General features: G+C 39.2%; 1 protein-coding gene across 7 annotated transcripts in view; it reads left to right on the top strand.

The window, feature by feature from the left end:
• The window catches only part of RNF38 (ring finger protein 38), an 82,500-nt gene extending 65,301 nt beyond the window's left edge, over positions 1-17,199 (top strand). For 6 of the 7 annotated variants that reach the window (XM_065661842.1, XM_065661847.1, XM_065661843.1 and 3 more), the window contains 7 exons: positions 744-914; positions 2,642-2,803; positions 5,431-5,537; positions 6,878-6,962; positions 8,331-8,452; positions 9,914-10,013; positions 13,704-17,199. In XM_065661842.1, the coding sequence (XP_065517914.1) occupies positions 744-914; positions 2,642-2,803; positions 5,431-5,537; positions 6,878-6,962; positions 8,331-8,452; positions 9,914-10,013; positions 13,704-13,766 (810 nt within the window). In that variant the 3' untranslated portion in view covers positions 13,767-17,199. The remainder of the gene's footprint in view (positions 1-743; positions 915-2,641; positions 2,804-5,430; positions 5,538-6,877; positions 6,963-8,330; positions 8,453-9,913; positions 10,014-13,703) is intronic. The other variant, XM_065661841.1, reaches the window with a different exon arrangement.
• Positions 17,200-17,794: the final 595 nt, after the last annotated feature.

Genomic DNA, 17,794 nt, shown 5'->3' with positions numbered 1-17,794 from the left:
CCCAACTTCCTCAGCCTGTCTTCATACGGGAGGTGCTCCAGTCCCCTGATCATCCTCGTGGCCCTCTGGACTTGTTCCAGCAGTTCCATGTCCTTTTTATGTTGAGGACGCCAGAACTGCACACAATACTCCAGGTGAGGTCTCACAAGAGCAGAGCAGAGGGGCAGGATCACCTCCTTCGACCTGTTGGTCATGCTCCTTTTGATGCAGCCCAGGATACACGCGGGGAGCTGCCTTCAGATCATGGGGCTCACCTCAAAGTGCAGAACTGAGCAGATCCTAGGAATTAGTCTATGGGGCTACAGAGCTTTTAAAGCAGAGTCTTGGCAGCTGGGAGTCTCTCAGCTCCATAAAGAGCTTAACATGGTTGCAAGTCCATTGCTTTGGCATGTCATCTTGAAGGTAATACATGAGGAAAATAAAATTAGCTAGGACAAATGTATCTGCTCATCACTTACAAGTCTCTGTAATCTTGGAGTATTGAAAACCGTAACTCCCACTATACCTTCTGAGAAGGGGCAGTTACTTTGCACCTAGCACGTGTCACACTTTGGTACTTCCAGAGTCTGTTCTGCACTAGCCACTGGGTATTTGAATGAGTAACTATTTAAGTGTGCAGTGGAAGCTTTTCCAAGGAGGCAAGAGAACTGCTTTGTTTTAGTGATGTCTTTACGGAATAAAGAATGTTCTATGGAGGATGTTTGTACTAGTGACAAAAATATGTTGTTTTCATTTTATTTCAGATGCTTCAGGCGTGCTCAGTCCAGCACCTACCTGTACCGTACGCAGCATTTCCACCCCTCATTTCTAGCGACCCATTCCTGTTGCATCCTCCTCACATCTCTCCACACCACCCTCCTCACTTGCCTCCTCCAGGACAGTTTGTTCCTTTCCAAGCACAGCAGTCACGGTCGGTAAGTGAAAGCTTCTTACCCACCTCTCTGGTTGGGCAAATAGTGCCAATACCCGAGTGAGGGAAACAAAAGGATTTTGCTTAAAGTAATGGGTTTTTGTACTTATACATCCTTAGGAAGTCTGTAATGACTTGGTGTGAAGATGGAAAAATGATTTTAAAGTTCGTGGTGTTTCTGTGCAGATTTCATCAGCTTTTCTCTGTAGGCATTTATTTCTATTAAAAGGATGTATATTTGCTTCACCAACTATTCCTTCGAGTATTTCTTTCCCAGGAAGCAGAAGAGACCCCAGAGGAGGTCGTGTAGTGCAGTGGTAGTCTCGGAGAAAAGCTTAGCAGAGAGAGAGATGAAAGCACAGAATGTTGCTTTCATTACATGCTTTTTCTGTATTCTCAGTTAATTTTTAAATGCTCAGTGCTTTTCCTGTGACCTTGGGTTGTCCAGACATTAAAAAAGCCTCCAGTATCCCTTTCCCCATTTTTTTTCTCTTTTTCCACTTATGAGAGTTATTGATGCCTTTGCTTAAGCAGACTTGACTTAGTGATAAAGACAAATATGAGAAAATGTGACTCTGTTTTGAGTTTTGTGAGATTGTCTGTATACTCATGTCCATTTATTTGCTCCTCTTGACTAGAAGATACCAGTATTTCACTAAGACAGAAATAGAGAACAGCTTCTTTGTCATTTACAAACACTGCTGAGACTTCTCCATGCCATGCCTCAGGTGTTGTTAGGGTGGTAATCACTGTGTTGTGATGATGGGAGAACAGCTGGAAAAATACGGTTTTCAGTGGTAATCTTTATAAGACTTTCCTTTAGAAAACACATGGGGTTTAACTCAGCTTTTAGCTTGGGTTCCTTCCTTAGGTTAGTGACTAGGCTTGCCTGTCAACTTTTAGCTCTGGCAAAGCACTTGTGTCTTAATGGTTTAGAAGTACCTTGTGTTTAAAGCTTGCTTTGCATCGCAGGGAAACAGAATATTCCTTTGGTTGGGCCTTCTTAGCTGAATTTCTTAAAATGGTGGAAATCAGTGTCCAGAAGAGAAAGGTGTATTAATGAAACATTGACAATTCCTGGTTATTTCTTGAGTGCTTTTGGGCCTGACTGATGTACTATAGTTGACTAGATTACAATACTGAACTGGAATCTCACACTTTTGAAACCTCTGGCCTGCATGTTCTTGGTAGGACTGCTTGCATGATCCTCCTAGGAAAGCCTTTGCTTGATTGTTCAATATCATCAGCAGTTCAATCCACTGGATCTGCCATGTTTCCTCTCCACTTTTCAGATTTTTTGGCACATTTTCAGTTCTTGTCTATGGTTGTTTATTTTTTTCTCTCGCATAGTTGTACAGTGAGAGCAGACTGGCAAGAAGGAGAGCAAATATTTGTCCTGAAAAATGCAAGACACAGGAAATTACAGCCACTTCTATATTTGCTAGCTCACATAAATTCCTGGTCTATAAGCATGGCTAGCTCAAAAAGGTGAATTTACATCAAATGTGTAGTGTTGTCTTTGCTTTTTGGTAGTGTTAATGACACAGGAATTGTTCACAGAGTTGCTATGTGAAACTGAGTACAATTATACCTGTAAATTTAATTTATTCATTTATTGCCTTATAATATTGACCACAGCAGCTCAGAATATACATCTAGGATTGCGTTTTTTTACTCAGGAAAAAAAGTATCTTTCTTATTGCAAGAAAGCCTCTCTTTTTTTTCTTTTAGCCACTTCAAAGGATAGAAAATGAAGTGGAACTGCTTGGAGAACATCTTCCTGTAGGAGGTTTTACATACCCTCCTTCAGCCCATCCACCAACATTGCCTCCTTCAGCTCCTCTCCAATTCCTAACCCATGATCCCTTACACCAGGAGGTGTCATTTGGTGTTGTAAGTATTGTTTTTTGTGTTACGTTATTGTTCATGCTGCATTGACATGCTTGATCTTTATTCTATGGTACATTTTGTTCAAAAGTGGCATTTCTTGCAGTGTATTCTGTTATTGGCTATAGCTGCATAGCGTGGTATTTACTTCAAGCTGTTTTAATCAACTCAAGGGTAACTTAATGACATCAGCACATGATTACTGATAATATTACCTGCAGAGTGTCATAGCAATTATTTAGAAAACATTCCATGTTGCCACACATACCAGGACTTCAACTGCAGAAACTAATTAGTGCAGTTTAGAAAAGCTGCTGTCACTTGTAGCTGATTGTTCATTGTATGTTGAGTTTCCACAAGTCAGGGAAGCTAGAATGCTTTAGAAATCGCTCTTCTTCAGACTGTTTGGTACAGAGTGCTTCCATAATGTAAACTGCATTAAGTTGACCAGTGCATAAAGTTCACAAAAGGTTTTAAGGCACGTTGTGATTTAAAATTCTAAGTGAGAATGAAATTTTAGGCCCCGTGGCTACAGGATATACTGATAGCTTCTCTTTAATTAAGTGTTTTTGAAATCACTGAACCTGTTTAAATGCTTGCTGCAGTCCTCATAAAAGTTCAAATAAGTCTCCACTGTTAAATACTTAGCTCACTGTTAAACTGAAGGTGTACAGATTTTCAGTGAAGTTTTCAGTCATTCTGAGCCACTCTGGAGATAAAAGCACTTAAGAACTTTCATAAACTGCTTGTGTTTTATTCAACATTTTTTCTAGATGAATTACAGTCTGATCACAAACATTTTGGTTGGTGTGACGCTTTCTTGATTTCCAAGTTCAGTCTTTAAAGTAGATAAAGAGCACAATACCATTTTTTTGCAGATTATGTAGCATTTGTCCTCCCTGATGCTTCAGCTGTGGTTTGTATGTCACTAGGGAGTAGAATAGAGGTTTATTACAAGTAATCATGTGGCCTTTTATAAAGCAGTCCTGAATCTTTATGAAATTATATTTTTATTAAAATTATGGTAGCATGGCTAAATTTCTGATTCCTTTTCACTCAGTGAGCACAACAGTTTCTATTTTTGGATTGCAGAATCCATAAAAGCAGTAAAATTGATACTTGCTATGTCTAGTTTGTGAACTTGCTTTCAAGAAGACGACCCATGCTTTTTTGCAGCGTGTTGATATTCATATGTAAATTTTATGTATTACATGGACTACCTATTACTAATATTTCCATTATAATGTTAAGGGAGGGTTTAGGCTAGTCATTGGTGGTGGTGGGCTTTTGCATTTTCTTAAATTTCGGACATGCAAGAAGTGCATGTTAGTAGACTTTCTAGTGTCCTTTGTTTCAAAAAACCCCAAAGTCTCAAGGACTTCAAATATGGTTCAATATGAGTGTACATGAATTTTAGTTTTAAAAATTATTTAAAAAAAATAGTATTTTGGATATTCCTGGGGAAATACAGTGGAATTCAAGTGTAAATTTTTTAGCCATGCATGTCCCCATGTTAGTAGGTAATGCAAGGAATTTTGAGCACTTACAATGAAAACTTCAGTATACAGGTAAAGAGCTTAGCATGCAAATGAAAAAAAAATATGGCAAAAAAGCACTGATTTATCCATGGAAATAGTACGTTGAAGCTTTAGGCTTGACTGTCTCTTTAGGTGTTGTTGAGCTGCAGAAATTGTACTGATTGAACTATCCTCTATACTTGGAAGGCTTCAACCCTTCTGTAACATATATGTAAATATACACCACTGTGTAACAGTTAAGGGGTTTGTTTGGGGTTTTTTAAGGGGTTTTTTGATTAAAATCTTTTTAAAGGCTTATTTACTCAGCCACTCATGCACAAGTCTGCAGAACAGCACCAGATCTAAAACCTGGGCTTTTATATTTAGAAGGGAGTCAGCAGTTCAAGCCCTGTTTCCCAAACCAGCCTGCGTGTGGACTGTCACACAAGAGCTAGCTAGGGTTTGCGAATTACCACTTTTTCATATGGAATGGCATGATTGTATATTTTGTGAGCATTGTTTCAAACTGAAGCTGAGATTCTTTAGTATTTGAGCAGAGGCTGGATTCTTTTAACAATGCTTTATTGAAAGTGGATTTCAATGTTCAAGTTTCATTTTATTTTGTGATAAAGAAAATGTTGAATCACAAAGACTGGTTGAGGTTGGAAGGTCGTCTGGTCCAACCTCCCTGCTCAAGCAGGGTCACTTAAAGCTGGTTGCCCAAGGCAACTTTTGAAGGTCTCCAAGGAAGGAGACTCCACGACTCCGTGGGCAGCAAGTGTTTCCTGATGTTCAGACTGAGCCTCCTGTGTTTCAGTTTGTGCCCATTGCCTCTGGTCTTGTCACTGGGCACCACTGAAAAGAGCCTGGCTCCGTCTTCTCTGCACCCTCCCTTCAGTTACTTGTACACATTGATGAGATCCCCCTGAACTTTGTCTTTGCCAGGCTGAACAGTTGGCAGTTGTCATACATGAGATGCTCCAGTCCTGTCTTAGTTACCCTTTGTTAAACCCTTCCTAGTATGTCCATGTCTGTTGTGTGCTGGCAAGCCCAGAACTGGACACAAGTTCCAGTTCCACAAGTTCCATTTGAAGATTATTGTCTTCTTTCTTGCAGCCTTACCCACCGTTCATGCCTCGAAGACTCACAGGGCGCAGCAGATACCGAACGCAGCAGCCACTACCACCACACCCTTACCATCCCAGCCTATTACCTTACGTGCTGTAAGTTCAAAGTGTATTTCTTCCATGTAGGCTCTTAAGTCAGTTGACTTCCAACAAGTCTTGGGACATTCTATGGTTGTACTGTACCAGAAGCAGGCAAAGTTCAGGTGTCCCAGAGAGGAGGAGAACTTCCATTTCTGTATAGTTCTTCAGCCTGTTTCAAATAACATTCACACTCTTTTGAGGCACACCAGCGTCTTTGTTTCTGAACTCTTTGTTCAATCTTCAGCACATTTCAAAACTTCATTCTTTGATGCTCTGTTACAGAGGCATGGTTAGACTGTAGGATAAAGTCCTAGGATCCTTCACTTACAAAATAAATCTTTTTGGTTTGGTTCTTAATTATGAAATACAAGGCTGAAAGCTTTCTGTAATGTGTTCCAATTAGTCTAAACTGCTGATCTTTTAGAGCTGTTGAATTTCTGCTCTACCTCTGATTAGCCATTCCTGGAAAAAATTTCAGGACAATTAACATTTAGGAATTAATCATAGTGTGTTATGGTAGACTCTTGGGGTGGGGAGGGGAAGAGAGAGAAGGGAGAGATTTGGGTATATAACATGGTATTTATTACTCTCTTCTGTTGTGGAAATAAGCATGAAATGTGGCACAGTAATTCCTGATGAGTTCAGTGGGATTTTAGTATATTTTAGTGCTGTGAATTTGTGATTTTTATGTCTGTGCATTAAATTTTGACCTGCAGTACTATCCTGAGTGGTAGAAACACTTGTTGAATAAAAATAAGATTAAAATAAAGTAACACAGGAAAATATATCTCTGGCCTCTCTCTCTGAAGAAATTCTGCTTCAACCAGAAACATGTGAGGTGAATTTGTGCTTGCCTTCAATATGGAAGTTGATCCAGTAGTATATGCTATTTATCTTCATTGTGTGTTTTTAGGCTTACAAAAGTTTCAGGGCTTTTTGTATTGAAAAGCTAAGTAAATTTAGAATTCCTTTTCTTTGTTGGTATTTTATCCACTTAAAGAAATAAAATGTATTTAAAGCCAGAATGTCAATTAATTGTCAGGTTTAGCTCTCCATAATGTGTTTTAATCAAGAGATTAGTGTTTTGTAATAACTCTGAGCCTGGTTAGAAGTATCATCTGAAACATGCATGCAATTAAAAAGGCAGCACTCCCAGTATCAAAAAGTGGCAGAATTAGCTTTTTCCTTTGAATCTCGCTTGTCTATTCTTCACCACTTCAAACTTTACATTTTTACCAGTTATAAGAACTTGCCGATTTTTGAGGAATCAGTAAGGTAGCCTTACCTCTGCCAGATGTTTCTGTGCATTCCTTCAGCAAGATGCTGAATCTTTTCATTGCTTGTTCTCATGGTAGATCAATGCTTCCAGTGCCACCTGCAGTTGGACCAGCTTTCAGCTTTGAGTTGGATGTGGAAGACGGAGAGGTAGAAAACTATGAGGTTGGTGTGAGAACTACAGCTACCTTTAATGAAACAATGTTGACTAAAGCAATACATAAAACTGTATTACATTTTGCTTTTAATCCTACTTTTGTCTTTCAAATAAGTAGAATGACTGTGAAAAAAATCAAAAAAAATTCCTCTCGGGGTTTTTTGCAATACTGGGTATTAGAAGTGCTTAGCTTTTAAATTAGATTTAAATTAGATTTTAAATACCAAATAGAAGTGAAGCACTTTCAAAAGAACAGGGTCAGTTACTGATTTTAAGTGTGTAACTTTACATAATAGTATTAATACAGAATGGTGTTGATGTCATGGATTGATTCATTTAAATGCAATGTTTGCAAAACTGCCTTAATGACTTCCCTTCTTGTCCCTCAGAAGGGTAGACTAATTCACATCTGTAGATGTAGAACCCTCTTCAACATCCTCCGTAATTATGGGGCAGTTACAGCTGTTGTGTCTTTGCTGGTTCTGAGGCTATTGGGTTCTATTGGATTTCTCTTTGAACAGTTGTCACCAACCCTTAATTTCGCATCTCTTTGCTCCCGTTAAGAGCTCTGTGTAGTTGCAGATTTTCATTTTAAAGATGAGCACTTCTGTAATAACTTCTGTGCAGCAGCATCTTATTTCTAAGGATTGGGACCTTAGGTTTGTCAGTAGTAGGAATTTGTTTGTGATCACTACCATCTGCAGTTTTCACCGAATCTTTTAACTTTTCTGTGCCTTGTTCTCCATCACATTTATATTTTTTCTAAGTCCCTTGTGAAACAGTGTAAGTTTCATACATGGCAGAGTGCAAATTATTTACATAAGAGGCTTTTGCTAGCAATGACTGGCTTATGGACGATGAACACAAAGGAAAAAAAAATGCTTTAAGTTTGATGGCATGTATTTGTTTTCCAGATTCCGGATAAAATCTCCCTATTTCATTTCAGTAGCCCAAGACACAAAGTGGGAATCAACCTGTCCCATTAAATTCTTTGTTTCTCTCACAAGACCAGACTCACATATTCTGAGGAAGAAAATGTGCTCATGTTTTCTGGTTATCAACACAATTAATTTCATAGCAGGGTGGGGGGTGCTTCAGAACCAAAGCATTTCCCAAGCTGTGGTTGCAGCCACAGGGTTAATTGGAATTTGAGTCTTGGAGATTTTGAAATCACAAAGAGAACATCTTACATAGTTTGGATGGCTGAAAGACTTTCCATGGGGCTTGAGTTGTAGGGAGAAGTAGGGTTCTTGACATTTCTTGATAGATGGCTGTTCTTTGCTGCCAGCTGAGGTCGTGAGGCAGCCCCGGCTGGAGTAGAACCAGAGCCTGTCTAAGCAGCAGATGTTTAAATGTGCACTTTTTGTGTTTTGCAGGCGCTGCTGAATTTGGCAGAACGTCTGGGAGAAGCCAAACCACGGGGATTGACAAAGGCAGATATTGAACAGCTTCCATCCTACAGGTTCAATCCAAACAACCACCAGTCAGAACAGACATTGTAAGTACATTCATCTGTTTCAAAGGTCTATAATTCAGGTGGCTATGTTTTCTTTATTTTTCAGCCTCAGCTAAGCCAGAAGGGCTTTACAAGCAGCCTTCCAGTATCTGAAGGGGGCCTACACGGATGCTGGAAAGGGACTCTTCATCAGGGACTGTAGTGATAGGAAAAGGGGTAATGGGTTCAGACTTAAACAGGGGAAGTTCAAGTTAGATAAAAGGAAGAAGTTCTCTGTGAAGGTGGTGAGGCCCTGGCACAGGTTGCCCAAAGAAGCTGTGGCTGCCCCATCCCTAGCAATGTTCAATGCCAGGTTGGATGGGGCCTAGGGCAACCTGGTCCAGTGGAAGGTGTTCCTACCTGTGACAGGGTATTGGAACTGAATGATCTTAAGATCCTTTCCAGCCCTAACGATTCTGTGATTCTATGATTCTGTGTTAGTAAGCAGTTTAATTTTTTTTTTTTATTGCTTTTGGGTCAAATACTATTTATCCTTCCTTTAAAACCTCTATATAGTCTCACATCATTAGCTGTGTTTCAGTTTAGTTCCTTGGGATTTAAAATAAAATACAAGTGTCACAGTTTCTGTTCAGCATACTAGACATGTCACCTGGAAATTAGCATATGTTAAAATAGAATCATAGAATTGTTTTGGTTGGAAAAGACCTTTAAGATCATCAAGTGCAACTGTTCCCCAGCACTGCCAAAGCCACCACTAAACCATGTCACTGAGGGCCTCATCTACATGGTTTGTGAACACTTCCAAGAACGGTGATTCCACCACTACACTGGGCAGCCTGTTCCAATGGCTGACCACCCTTTTGGGGAAGAAATTGTTCCTGATATCCAGTCTAAACCTCCCCTGGCGCAGCTTGAGGCCGTTTCCTCTTGTCATATTGTTTGTTTCTTGGGAGAAGAGACCAGCCACCTCCTGGCTCCATCTTCCTTTCAGGTAGTTGCAGAGAGCGATAAGGTCCCCCCTGAGCCTTCTCTTCCTCAGACCAAACCCCCCCAGTTCCCTCAGCTGCTCCTCATCACAGTTGTGCTCCAGGCCCTTCACCAGCTCTGTTGCCCTTCTCTGTACCCGCTCCAGCACCTCAGTGTCTCTCTTGTAGTGAGGAGCCCAGTTTCATTTTCTGGTTTCAGTGACTCTCAGTGTGACTTACTAGTATCAGTAGGGAGTGAACTTTATAGATCATTATCTCTGCAGTTTAAATATTGATTACATGTCTGTTCTGTTGGTTGTTGCATGCTCTTACAAGCAGGAATATTTGATTTGTGATTCGAAAGCACAGGGGAAGAAAGGGGAATAGAATAAAGCAATTCTCAGTTTACATTGTCACTACACATCGTTAACCACAGGTGCAGATAACTAGCTACCCATGTTGCAATACCTGTAAGGTTTTGTGGAACATACGTTTGTTGTTCTCACAAGATACGTTTGAACTTTGTTGTCTTTTTTAGGTGTGTGGTGTGCATGTGTGATTTTGAGTCAAGGCAGCTACTTCGAGTCTTACCCTGTAACCACGAATTCCATGCCAAGTGTGTTGATAAATGGCTGAAGGTAAGGAAAAAATAAACAAATAAATCCCTATTGGACAGGAATTTTATGTTCAAAGGAGGGTATTTTGCTGTTACACTTTATCTTGATTCAATTTTCCAATGCTTAGGCTAGAAATGCGAACAGAGTAGAAGCACTGTCTACTTGTGATCTTTTTATAACAATTGGTGGCGAATGCTTCTTTATGATCTTTGGCTCAAGGAAGAATGAATATGAAGAGAATTATTTTCTTTGATCTTTTGTTTTCTATTTGCACAAAGCAATAACTGAATTCAAGTAATATTTGTTATTAATGTTACATGCTGGGGCAAATGTGTTTTGCATGTATGTATATGTGTTATGCATATATACATGCATATAGAAATGTAATTTATATGAATAGAAATTACAGCATTGCAAAACTATGACATAACCTTCCAAGAGAGTTTGAGTGGAAAAGATCTAGAACCAGGGCAGCCAAGCAGGAGGAAAGAGAAAATAGCAGCAGCACAGAAGGTGCGAAGAACAGGAAACACAAATAAGTTCATTATGATAGATGGACATCTCTACAAGCTGCGTTAGCTAGATCTACTCTCAGCAAGGTATTGATTCTCATCTTTGGTATTTTACTCTGTTCAACTTTAGTTTAATCTGTGTGTAGTCTGTTGTGTAGAACATTTGCAACTGCGATGATCCTATGTTAATACAGGATACAGTCCCTAGAGAATGACAAATGGTGTTTGTTGTTTTAGAAAAACACTTCCCTTTATGGCTTCATAAAAGCCAGAAAACACATAGCTTGGGCATACACTAAAATATGCAGGGAATGAAAAAAAAAGTTAATATTGACAGCATTCTTTTGGCTAACAAGATGTCAAGAAATATGAGAAGGATTTTAAAGGCTGGGATATAAAATGGAAGAGGAGCCCGAAAAAGTGGGTCAGTATTCAAGAATCACGTCCTCCAAGCTCAGGAGTAATGTATCCTGAGAAAGAGGAAGTTGGGCAAGAATACCAGGAGGCTTGTGTGGAGGAACAAAGAGCTCCTGAAGAAAATGCATCATAAAAAAAGAGGCCTACAGAGGGCAGGGGGTTGGAACTGGGTGAGCTTTAAGATCCCTTCCAAACCAGTCTGTGATTCTGTGAAAGACTGTTAGTGTCAGCTAGGTGGAACAATAAATTTAATAATACACAATATAAACCTAAATGGGTGCAATTATACCCATCTAAAACTGCCTGCTTTGGCGACATGTGTACCAGAGCTGGATGCAAGGTAAGCTAGACAAGATTAAATCATTGTAATGTGAGATTGCTGAGGCAATATATTTACAATGTATGGTTTAGGTACATTGGTACAAAGGTGGTGTATAGAAAGAAAGATTATTTTGCTTTGCATATTATAACAAATTGCTTGTAACTACAGCCTGTGTCTAAACTTGCTTACAATTAAGCTAGTGTGTGGCTATTTGATGCATAAGAGGTTTGATCTGCCCTGTGAACAGTACCACCTTCTTAGGTAATGTGAGCAACTGAGAGGACATATTCTTCCACAGTGCATTAGGTTGCTCCTTTAATTTATGCTTTCCTAAAGCAAGGCTAAAGACTTGTGAGAGAAGATGTAATACAGTGGAGGAAACAGAATGAACAAGAGGGAGGTTATCCTTTTGCTTTTCAAAGTACCATCAGCTGTTAAATTTCACAGCCTTTGGTTATTTGTTAATATCCTAAATCCTTTAATTAACTGTAAATACACCAGAAATCTGTTTTTTGTAAAGTAAGGGTTAGTCATCATTCAAAAGGACAACTTGATAACTTGACCTGTCGTCATCCTGGGGGTTTAAAACCAGAGAACAAAGACAACTTGCCTTTGTATTTCACATTCTTATAGGAAATTCTGTACATATATATGGGGAAAAGACACTAACACCAATGTAGTGCAATGCTTTTTAGAGCATTCTAGTAGCCCTACAGATTGATTATTGTAAATGTGGTTCACTTTAGCCATATTTTTATTATTAACTGGGTTAATTCGTTGTGCAGCTGTCTTCTTCCAGTATAAAAATTAAGTTGCCTGACAGAGTGGCTAGTTAGAAGTTGAATATAACAGTATTATGTCCATCTTACTCCTCTTTTTGCACCAAAGAGTCATGTTAAATGCCAGGAAGAGGGAATAAATTCCATGAAAGGCACCAGAATGCAGCTATATTTAAACCTAGTGTTCATGTAGGATCTTGAGAAGTTATTCAAAAGGCAGTGCTGCAGTGTCTGTAGTTTTACCCTGGCACAATGGATTTATTTCTGTCAGTTCCTGTCAGGACAGTACTCCCACTGAATGCTCTGTTTCATGCTACAAGTGGTAGATACTTTGTTATTTATCTAAGCAAATACCTCTTGATTCATTACTCCATTGAATTGTGAAGAACATGCCATTCGATTTGAAAAATTATATTAGCTGCATTATATTGGGGATAATATGAACACAAAGTGGTGACCAAGAAATGGCGTCATCCTCAAGTAATTTCAGAACTGCTAGTGAAAGAGCCAGAAAAGAATTTTGAATTGATTCTCCAGTTCATGCTTTACAGAAAATATGAAGTAAGAACTATGATATAAACTGTAAAACAATAATAACAGTAGTAATTGACAGCAAAAATACACCCTCGTTTTAATTTGCATCATTAAATAATGTTTTTCAGTAATAACATATTACTTTTATAGGAATTTATTGTTTGGGTTTGAGGTTTGTGACAGTGGTTTCTGAAGTCTGGCCTGCAGAGCCACATTTCTGATGCTCTCACTTGTATCTTCACTGAAAACTCTGGCCATGTTGGAAGAAAATGGAGTTGACAGTGGTTAGTCTTGCAGTTCTGGGAACTATAAAAATATGGGATTTGGGACAGGGAATAGTTCCCTTCACTAAGGAAATGTTTTATCAAATATGTTATGTATTTATTTAGGGCTTTTTCTCACCATTTGGTAAAATTAAATTAGCCTTTATTTGAAAAGGGGAATGAAAAGGCAGAAATACTTTCCGTGTAGCTTAAGGAATGCTATTTCTCATTTTGCTTATCATTTTAAGGAGGCTGTAAAAGTAAAAGGGTCACAGGGCATATTTTCAGTGAGTGCTTTGCTCAGTTTAGCCCTCATGATGTGTATTACCTGAATACCTGTTTCCGTCAGGTCGTCTTCTCCCTCCTCCTTCCCCTTTCCTTTCTCTTTACCAAAACCCTTTCACTTTTCCTCTGGTCTTCTTTCAGCTTTAACCAAGTCTATGTGGTGTGTTTCTATGAGAATAACTGAATGAGCAGGGTACGAAGAAATGTGATCCTTGATCAGTAGAGCTTGTGACACCCTTATATAGGACATTGATTTGCACCCCAAGTCTGGTTTTGGTGGGTTTCTCTGCAGCACATAGTAATCTTCTGAGTTGCATCCACCTGATTGCAGTATACTGTAACTAAGAATCTGCATGAATAAACTCACCATCACTTCCATGAAGCCTCATTTGCTCTTTTGCTTTAACTTTAAAGATGAAAGGCACTTTTTTTTTGTACTCATAATTTTGAATTGGCAAACTTCATCATACCTTAATTGTGCTTTTGTTTTGAGTACTCTTGAGTAGCTTTTCAGTGCTCACAGATGTCAGTGTCATGTACAAATCAGCTCAACAGTGTGTGCCAGCGCAGTAAACCGTCTTCTGTTTCTGCTTTTGCAGGCAAATCGGACCTGCCCGATTTGTAGAGCTGATGCTTCGGAAGTGCACCGTGATTCAGAATGACCAATCTTAAGAGCACAAACCTGGTTTGGGTGTTCCTGTCACGTGTATATATGAACTATCTATTGAACTTACCCATATGGCTTCCAGCCTGCCCTTTACACAAAAGGGTCTATGGACCTTACTTTGCACTGTGTGACTTAATCAATTATAAAGCTTATAACTAGTCTTCACAGTTATGGGATTGTTATACTAACAGAATGAGTGGAACTCCAAAGATTTTTATTTTTGGGTTTGCTTGGTTGGTTGGGGTTTTTAGCTTACTTTTGTGTGTGCACTAACATTCCCTGGTTTTTGTGTGATCATTCCGAGTGTTGCTGCGAGATTACTGTGGATGTGATCTTTTAGCATGTGCTTTTGTATAAAAAAAAAATGGAAAAAAAAAATGAAAAAAAAAAAAAAGTGGTAGCTCCAGACCATATAGCAATCTACCTTATATAGAGCCTTCAGATACTGTGAGTGGGAATGGATGGTGCGAGTGTGTGTTTGCTTGTGAGAGGGTGCGTGGCGCATGCTTGTGACTGAGTGTGCACGTGTGTCTGAGAACCTATATACCAGCATGTACTGAGAACGTATGTGTGTAGTAATAATTATGCTGCAATGTATAATCTTGTGTGTTATTTAAACAGTACTAGTACTGTACACTGGTTCCTTTCCTTGTGTTTGCAGTTGCACACTGAATGCGATGGGTGCAGCAATTACAGACATTTAGTATTTCCTCTCCAATGTACTTACAGGTATAAAGACCTTTCTACCTACTACTCCAACGGCTGTTATGCTTCCCTTTCTTTGGAGGCTTTAAATGTGTACCACTAAAGAGCGCAGTGATTGTTCATACATGAGTGACCTTGGGGTTATTAGCGTACGTTTAAAAGTCTGGATTTTTAAACGGCTTATTTACAAGTTATTTTATCAATATAAAGTTGCAATATCGCACAAATCATTTAGCAATATTAATACTTTCAGTTGCTAATATGAATATCAATGCTTTTATCTTTTTAAATTTTTCCAGCTGGGTTTGCCAGTTACATGCTTCCTTCATGAAAGGAAGCAGAAAGGACTGAGGGTCTTATGCAACAGCTCTTCACTTTTGGCCATTGTACTTGCTAAGAACATAATCTTTTAGTTTATAAACATTGGCTTTAATCACATACTTTCATTGCAATTTACAAGGGAGTTTGTATACAACTAAAATAACTTGTAAAAGGTTACAGTTTTATTTCTGCAACTTTGTGAATAAAATAAAACTTTTTTAGCAGTTTCTCAGAGAAGCAGAAATTCTTATTTCCTTCATTGTACCACAGGAGAAGATGGGTTTTGGTCACTAGTTGCAGAATTCAGTTGCCATGATGCTGCTTCCTGCCCTTCCTTATTTCATGATGAGTGAGTGTACTGTGAAGAAGGAACTCCCTTCGTTTTTGCAATCAAGTTTCCAAAGCACTCCACTGTAGGAGAAAATTGGAACAGCACCTTCAAGAACAGTGCTGTGGAACAGGAGGTGATAACTTCTGTTCGGGTGCTCTGAATAACCTTTTTTTGGGCTATTGCAGAAAAATATAAGAGCTTCCTTTATAGCATTCAGACTGTGAACATCATCAATATGTTCTAGCAAAATATTAATGTCTGCCTATACCGTAGCTACTCAAAGGATGCACTTTTTATGACAAAATTCTTCTCCTAAATATAGTGTCATTGCTTGGGTTGCAGCACTGCAAGTGGCACAATCAGCAATATTGCTGCATCTTGCTGCCAGACTCAGCTTTAAATCCATTCTTGATCATTTCTCATGCTTTTTTATGCTGCTATGCTTTAGTATTAGTTATAATTCAAACAGCATTGGATTTTCTCCATGCTGATATCCCTCTTTGAAGATTCTATAGACCAGCCACGGCTCTTGGTGCAGATAAAGTGAAAGCACAATTTTGCCCTCTTTCAGATGCTCTTCCTTCTGTTTAGTTATGCAGGTAGTTCTCAGAACCAATGAGTCTTTCCATACCTGTCCATACTTAAAAACACTAAATAAATAAAAACACTGTTACGTGAACTTCAGAGTATTAGAATTTCTCCCCTACTGCAGTGGAGTTAAAGAACAGGCTTTTCACAGTAACACATAGCAGGTTAAATTACATGTAATAGAATTTATTTTTTTAACAAATATAAAATCATGTTGTTTAAGAAGCATAAGCCACATATGTCTTACAAAACTTGGGCTTTTTTATAGAACCACAAAAGAGAAAGTTCTGTGTGTACAGATTTCAGCATATCACAACTGTGCTTGGTAGTCAGTTCAAAGCATGGAAAGAGGCCACTTGTTCTAAGCTAGATACAGATGACGAAGACACATTTTTCTGAGGCCAAGGGAAAGTGGTCCTCTCTCTGGAATTGGAGAAATCCTGATGTGTGATGTCCCTCGTTCCCTATTAAAACCCTGTGAGGTGGTGGGAGATGGAGGGTCTGAGCCGGTAAAGCCCTGAAATAAATCATTGCACTCTCATGGCTCATCTCTCCTGGAAGGGTCCTATGGTTTGTGTGGGACTCCTGCAGATGCTTGTGGACTTGGTTCTTGTGGCTGGTGTGTGCGAGCGGCAGCACATGGGGATGTTCAGGACAGCGCAGGAAGCGACGGCCGCGTCCTCCTGCTGCTGAGGGAGGGGGGTGCGCATCCAGGTGCTGCGCACATCTGTGTGCGGTGCCACAGCCTGACACCGTGCCTGGCAGCCCCCAAACTCAGCAACGCTGTTCTGGTGTTTGTTGCCTTTCTGCCATCAGCTGGCTCTTTCTTCCCAATGAAAACGAGAAAAACTGTAACGTTTGCTTTATCACGTTGTCACTGCTGTGGGGTTGTTTTTGTTTAATAAACTGCCAGTTTGACATTCTGGTGGATATCAAGGCCTACAGATAATTCCAATGTCTCATTTTGTGGCTTTACAAAAAAAAAAGTAAGCCTTTTTGTTGTATGCCATTTTGTACAGGCTCCTGAATGTGATTTCACAGCTGTTATTGCATTGTGTAATTCTTGGGATGAGATTTACCAACTTTTTTAACTGTAGACAACACATTTTTGACTGAGTTATCTTTGGGCCTTTGTAAAAGCTGTGTTGTTTTCCTTTGGTACATCGTTACCTCATTTTCCTACGTGTGTTTCAGATTTGCTAATGATAATGATCGCTTATGGGTTTTGTTGGAATTGTATTTTGTCAAGTGTTTTCTTTAAATCATATGCTATTGTATCATTTAACATGTAGTTTTAAATGTATTATAAATATCTGTAACCAAATCATTTGAAGGCTTGATAAATTTTTAACAAAATTTGTACATTTTTTATGAGAGTTACTAGTAATGCTTTACTAGGTAGTGCAATGAATTATTTTTAATCCCTGTGCCCAATTTCGGAGTTGAGAGAGTTGTTCAGTAATAAATGTATGATGTACACTTACACAGCTCTGTCCTGTTCTTTCTCTTAGGAAGCAGTGCACTCTCATGGTGCAGTGAGAGGTGTTACCTCTCTTCGTTCTCATTGTAGATGATCGCACAACTCTAGGTATTGGCCGCAGACACGTGACGGGAAGTTTTGCCACCTTAATCATAGTGCAGGACAGACCTTTTTAATCCTCTTTGGGAGATCATAAGAAAACCATATGAAATGTGTCATACTGTTGAAAGCGTGAAATAATTCATGGAACTCAAAGTCTTGCCTAAAACATCAGCTTTCTGAAGATATTACTGGTCAAAAGGAAATGTGCGGGAATGGAGGCACTCCTTAGACTTACTATTTGCGCTGTCTTTCAGCTGAAGATGCATGTGTTAAACTTTGCAATGCCCTAATGATGGTAAAAAAGGCATCCTGAGTAGAGAATGAAACTGAATTGTAGGGAGTTTCATTAGCCTGGGCCACACAAAGCTGGTGATGAAACAAGAAGTTTGGTTTAGGTTTCAATGAGATTAAGTAACTACATTCGTCAACATAATTTACATAAAAGATTTTCATTTGTACAGCTTCCTCAATGGCAGGTGTTGGTGGTGCTCAGACC

Source organism: Lathamus discolor, chromosome Z (genome assembly GCF_037157495.1).
Source record: "Lathamus discolor isolate bLatDis1 chromosome Z, bLatDis1.hap1, whole genome shotgun sequence".
In the NCBI taxonomy this organism is placed as follows: domain Eukaryota; kingdom Metazoa; phylum Chordata; class Aves; order Psittaciformes; family Psittacidae; genus Lathamus; species Lathamus discolor.
The sequence above is the reverse complement of the archived record's forward strand: the minus strand, read 5'-3'. Positions and strand labels throughout refer to the sequence as shown.